Source organism: Wolffia australiana, chromosome 11, assembly GCF_029677425.1.
Source record: "Wolffia australiana isolate 7733 chromosome 11, ASM2967742v1".
NCBI lineage: Eukaryota > Viridiplantae > Streptophyta > Magnoliopsida > Alismatales > Araceae > Wolffia > Wolffia australiana.
The window spans coordinates 12,346,442-12,352,441 of NC_135845.1; the positions used below are offsets into that span (position 1 = coordinate 12,346,442).

Consider the following 6,000-nt stretch of genomic DNA (forward strand, 5'->3'; position numbering starts at 1 on the left):
CCTCAATCTCTCCTCTCCCCTTCCCCCATTATCTAAATTTCTCTCCTCAATCTCTCATTCAACGATTCATCAATCTACATCATTCTCTCTTTGTTTATCTCCATCTCTCTTTTGCTCTATTCTCTCTGTAGCTCTATGTTTCTCCCTTTATGCATATTATACTCTCTCCTTGATTTCTCTCATTTCATCATTCATCAATCTCTCTTCCTTTTGCTTCATTTGTCTCTCTTTTATCTATCATTATCTCTCTTCTTTTCAAAATAAAATCTACCATTCTCTCTTTTCTATCTCTCTATCTGCGGATTTATATCTCTTTCTCTCTTTCCATCATTTATCACTCTCTTCCTCTCTCCCGCTCGCCTTCTATTTTTCCTCTATCTTTCTCTCACTAAGTAAATTCCTTAATGTTCCTATCTCTCTCTCCCACTCCCTAAAATTGTCCATCTCCTTAATTCTCTCAAACTCTCTTGAATTCTCTGAATCCTGTCTCGTTCTCCACCTCTCACTCTCTATTCTTCTCTCGTCTCTCGTCCTCCTCATTCCCAAATTAGAATATGTTAACTTCTCATTCTATTACTATCTAAAAATCTCTACCTCTTAAATTCTCTAAAGTCACAAAATTCTCCCATTTCTCTTTTCTTCTACTCCTTCCACTCCCTAAACTCTCTTGAATTCTCTGAATCCTGTCTAGTTCTCTACCTCTCACTCTCTATTCTTCTCTCATCTCTCATCATCTTCATTCCCAAATTTGAATATCGTAATCTCTCTCTCTTATTTCAGAAAAGTCTCTATCTCTCCAATCCTTTTAAATTCTCTAAAGTCTAAATTCCCCCAATTCTCTTTAATTCTCATTCTCTCACTCTCTAAAAGTCTCTCAATCTCCTAAATTCCCTCAATTTTCCTCAATGCTCTTTCTCTCACTCTCTAAATTTCTCCACCACTTAAAGTCACGCAATCTCCTAAATTCACTTAATTCTCCTCAACGCTCCATCTCTCACTCTCTAAATTTCTCCACCACTTAAAGTCACTCAATCTCCTAAATTCCCTCAATTCTCCTCAACGCTCCATCTCTCACTCTCTAAATTTCGCCACCACTTAAAGTCACTCAATCTCCTAAATTCCCTCAATTCTCCTCAACGCTCCATCTCTCACTCTCTAAATTTCTCCACCACTTAAAGTCACTCAATCTCCTAAATTCCCTCAATTCTCCTCAACGCTCCATCTCTCACTCTCTAAATTTCGCCACCACTTAAAGTCACTCAATCTCCTAAATTCCCTCAATTCTCCTCAACGCTTTTGTCTTTCTACATAAGTACTCTTTTATTTTATTCGTTACATTGATAGTAGCCAGCTTATCGAATTATGGCTTCGGAATATGAACACAGCCGGAGGAAGTGGCCCAACCCAAGACAGATCTGGGTCTGGATATATGGGTCCTGAACGTACGGACGCGGGGATTTCTCATGGCGTACAGAGCCACCCTCGTTCGAATCGTTCAGTCATCATTGACTACTTCGAACGTATGGAGGACGGATACTGCGCATGCTTATTGTGCCGGGAGATGAACCCACATAATAAGAGTAAAGTGATAAAATGCTAGGCCGACAAAAGTACCAACGTTTTTTGGCGCCATTTCAAAGCTTGCCATCCGGCGCGTCACGCAGAGCTTAAGGGGAAGGTGTCGGAGGACCCCAGTCAGCCACGAATATCAGACAGATTTCAGTGCAGACAGCAGGGCAAGCCAGGCCGACGAGGACCGATTAGGGTGCATACGCCGGAGGAAACAAAGAATTTCATTGCACACTTCGTCTGCATGACCGATTCACAGTGGAGCATTGTCAATAATGTTGCCTTCAAGGAGATGTGGTGATATGCGACACTCCTCAACTTGGATCCTCCAATTACGAAGGTCATCAAGCTGTGGACCATTCAAATGCATGGTCGCATGAAAGAAGATGTGAGGAAGCTATGGGAGAGCGTGGACCGCGTCTATCTCACCGTAGATGCATGGACCGCCGAGAACGATACTGGCCTCTTGGGCATCACCGTCCACTGGGTTGACGATAAATGGGTGTACCGGGAACGGGTTCTTGCCATTCGAGAGATCGTCGATATGCACGATGGAGAGAACATGGCGGCCATCGTTCTCCAAGTTCTAGATGAATTTGGCCTGCGGCCGAAGGTTAGCATTCAACGGCAAAAAATTTTTTTCAAATAACTTCTTCAATTCACAGGTGACCGTTATTTACACAGGTCTACGCCGTTACTACTGACAATGCGGCGGCGAACAAGAGGATGTTGGCCTTGATGGTGAGGAAGATAAAGATCGCTAACGTGAACTTTAGCGCCAAAAGGCACGTCCCCTGTGTCGCGCGCATTCTCAACATTGTCATTCAAGTGGCGATAAAAAACTTCGGCATTCCTTCTGCTCAAGTTGTGGAGCCCGAACAAGGCGACGTGACGAGGACAGCAGAGCACTATGCCAATGACCAGGACAACGAGCTTGGAGATATCTTCTCAGCGTTGAACGACCATAACGGAGGACGCCGACCGCTATGCTTGGGTGATGCAGTTGCGAAGGTGCGTACATTGGTGCGCAATATTCAAAGCTCTACGCAATAGAGAGAAATTTATAGGAAGGCATGTGAAGATGACCCCGAAGTTGAGGACTGCAACATGGTCATCTTAGACTGTCCGACCCGATGGAATAGCACCTACGCTATGCTAGCGGCCGCCGTAAAGAAGCGGGATGTAATTGATGAAGTGTCGAAGTCTTTTGGATGGAAGGGGTTGGCGACGAAGATGTCGAAGGACGAGTGGGAGTAAAGAGTTTTGTCACATCCTTGGTCGTTTCACCGTATCCACATACCATGTTTGCAAGACAGTGACGCCGGCGATATGTGACGTATTGTTCCTCATAGACGGCCTCAAAGCACACATGGAGGAAGTGATCCAGAAAATTGAAGATGACCATTTATTCTCAGGTGTATGACGATTGCACGAAACAAATCGTTCCAACATGGCGGAAGCTTGTAAGGTAATGCATTGGAAGCTTGCACAGTACGCCGAGATCTTATGGGCAAATAAGGCAATCACTACCGCAGTATTGATGGATCCATTCCACATAGGGGCAATGCTCCAGCCAGGCGTTCGAGAGGCAGCCATTGCGTATGTGTGGTCCTTGTTATCGTGTGACATGTCGCCAAATGGGCCTGGAGAGGCCGCTGTAGAGGGAGCGCAAGAGGTAAAGAGTTGGACACTTGGCGTCAGAGCATTATGCGGAAAGTCCAACCGGCACGTGCGGCAGCAAGGACGGCGTGGGACAAGTTCAACCAATACCTGACGGAGGTCGTGCCTGATGACGGAGTGTTCACTCCACTATCCTGGTGGGCCAGCACATGTGCGAAGCGTTTCCCCTTGCTTGTTGCCGTTACGAGGGAGATGTTGTCCGTATGTGCGACAAGCGCACCTGCCGAGCACATGTTTTTGGTGGGCAACGCTATTGTCACGTACAATAGATCACGTCTATTGCCGATCAGCATCGAAACTCTAATCACCGTGAAGTGTTGGCTCCGTGCGGACAACAAACGATGGTACACTGACGTTGATCTGGAGTCGGATGGTGATGATGATGAAGATGATGTGGTCGCATGTGCTAGAGGTACACATCAAACTCATTAACTACATGTTTCCCGTTTTTAATTAAATCAATATTTTTTTATTCTTTAACTTTCGCTACGCAGGTGACGACCAAGTGAGTACAAACCTCTGACATCACCGTGCTGGTGTGCTCTAATGCCCAGGGGAATAGCGTGCTTTTTGACATGGCATCCTTTGTTCAGTACTTTGTACCGATGTCCGAAACAACTTGTCAATTTTCGTAAAAATTCAGAATTGTTCCTCTTGTGTCATATTTATTATTTATACTATCTGAAAAAGGTATTGATTATATTATGCAATTGTATTCTTTTAAAATTACCGTATATTAATTTCGTTATGAAAATCAATTTCAAGTCTAAAAAATTTCCTCCTCAAATATTTTATAATCTCCCCTTATTATTAAGCCTTCAGTTTTATTATTCCACTTACCAACTATTTAAATTATCTACTAAAGGTATTAATTATAGTATGTAATCTTATTTTCTTATAATTACATTACATTTGATTCGTTAATAAACTAACTGTATGACCAGAAATATTTTGCAGTCTCCTCTTATTATTAAACCGTCAGTTTTATCATTTCTGTTACTAACTATTTCTCTTATCTACTAAAGGTATTAATTATTTATGTAATTTTATTTCCTTACTATTACATTACATTAAATTTGTTGAAAAATTAATTGTATGTCCACAAATATTTCACAGTCTCCCCATTATTGCTCTTACTAACTATTTCTATTATCTATTAGAGGTATACTTTATATTACAGAATTTTATTTTCTTAAAATTACCATTTATTAATTTCATTCTAACCTTAACTGTTAGTCTAACCAAACACTTCCCTAATATCTTATACACTACCCGTATTATTTACATTATGTAATTTTATTTTCTTAAAATTACTGTACATTAATTTCTACAGAAAATTAGTTGTAAGTGTAAAATAACCAATCCCACTAATAAATTACACTCTCCCCTTATTATTATACCGTCAGATTTATTATTCATCTTTTTAACTATTTCTATTATCTATTAAAAAAATTGATGCATGTCGCAGTTTTTTTTTCTTAAGACTCTATTATATTAATTTCGATCTAACATTTCTTAAGGCCCACATATATGTTGTATTAATTACATCATGCAATTTTATTTTCTTAAAATTACCATACATTAATTTCGATAGAAAGTTAGTTGTAAGTGTAAAATAACCCATCCCACTAATAAATTACACTCTCCCCTTATTATTATACTGTCAGATTTAGTTTTCATCTTTTTAACTATTTCTATTATCTATTAAAAAAATTAGATATATGTCGCAGTTTTATTTTCTTAAGACTCTATTATATTAATTTCGATCTAACATTTCTTAAGGCCCACATATATGTTGTATTAATTACATCATGCAATTTTATTTTCTTAAAATTACTGTACATTAATTTCGACAGAAAGTTAGTTGTAGCTGAAAGTTAGTTGCATTTTTATTTCCTTAAGATTCTATTATATTAGTTTTAATGTAACATTATTTAAGGCCCACGTTTATGTCGCATTTTTTGACATGTGATTATGATGTGAATTTTGACATATAAATTTCGACATTTGATTTCATAACGTAGCATATATGGATGCGCGTAATCAGATTTACATGTGTAACGGCTGAGGCAATTATAAACCCCAACAGAAATTAGAAATGTTCCATATGGGATTGCGGTGGAATGCTAAAAAAATGCAGATATCAGTTCCGATATCCGGATATCAGTTTTCGATATTGGATATTGGAAACCGATATCTGGCATCCGATATCCGCCTCGTCCCCCCCCCTCGAGATCCAGTACCGATATCCGTCCAACCGCTTATGGACGGATATCGACGGATATCGACTGATATCCGATATCCGATATCTTGCCCCATCCCACTTTTTTCCCGGATATCGGATATCGGTTGTCCGATACCGGATGATGGACGGATATTGGATTTACATTTACTAGTAAGCCATACTGATATCCGTTATCAATATCCAATACCGATGTCGTCCGCATTCCACATTATTTTGCGTACGGATAATGCGTTGTCCAATGACGGATATCGCGTACGGATATCGTTAGTCACACCCTAGTCGAGAGCAGAGTTCATGGAAAGAAGAGGAGATCTAGTGCTCTGAATATTTCTTGGGAACATCTAGAGGCCCAACATATGAAGGGTTTTCTTGTATTTGCTTACTTGAGGAACCAAGAAATTGTGAATTTGATCCATCCAAAGGTAATGTTTTGGTTATCTATGTTTTTTATCAGTCCTGTCTTTGATTTGATATTCCATTGCGCAATCTAGCTTAGATAATTTCAA

At 40.0% G+C, this 6,000-nt stretch overlaps 1 protein-coding gene across 1 annotated transcript; it reads left to right on the forward strand.

The window, feature by feature from the left end:
• Positions 1 to 1,945: 1,945 nt before the first annotated feature.
• On the forward strand, positions 1,946 to 2,826 carry LOC144709078 (putative transcriptional regulator tpeD). The gene is made up of 3 exons (XM_078582482.1): positions 1,946 to 2,182; positions 2,254 to 2,580; positions 2,623 to 2,826. The coding sequence occupies exons 1-3, from the start codon at positions 1,946 to 1,948 to the stop codon at positions 2,824 to 2,826; spliced, it is 768 nt and encodes a 255-aa protein (XP_078438608.1).
• Positions 2,827 to 6,000: the final 3,174 nt, after the last annotated feature.

What these genes read in the sequence shown, in the direction of transcription:
- LOC144709078 (XM_078582482.1), top strand. Translation starts at nt 1,946, where the DNA reads ATGAAAGAAGATGTGAGGAAGCTATGGGAGAGCGTGGACCGCGTCTAT. An exon ending in AATTTGGCCTGCGGCCGAAG is followed by an intron (nt 2,183 to 2,253) that starts GTTAGCATTCAA and finishes TTATTTACACAG; the next exon opens with GTCTACGCCGTTACTACTGA. An exon ending in TGGGTGATGCAGTTGCGAAG is followed by an intron (nt 2,581 to 2,622) that starts GTGCGTACATTG and finishes TCTACGCAATAG; the next exon opens with AGAGAAATTTATAGGAAGGC.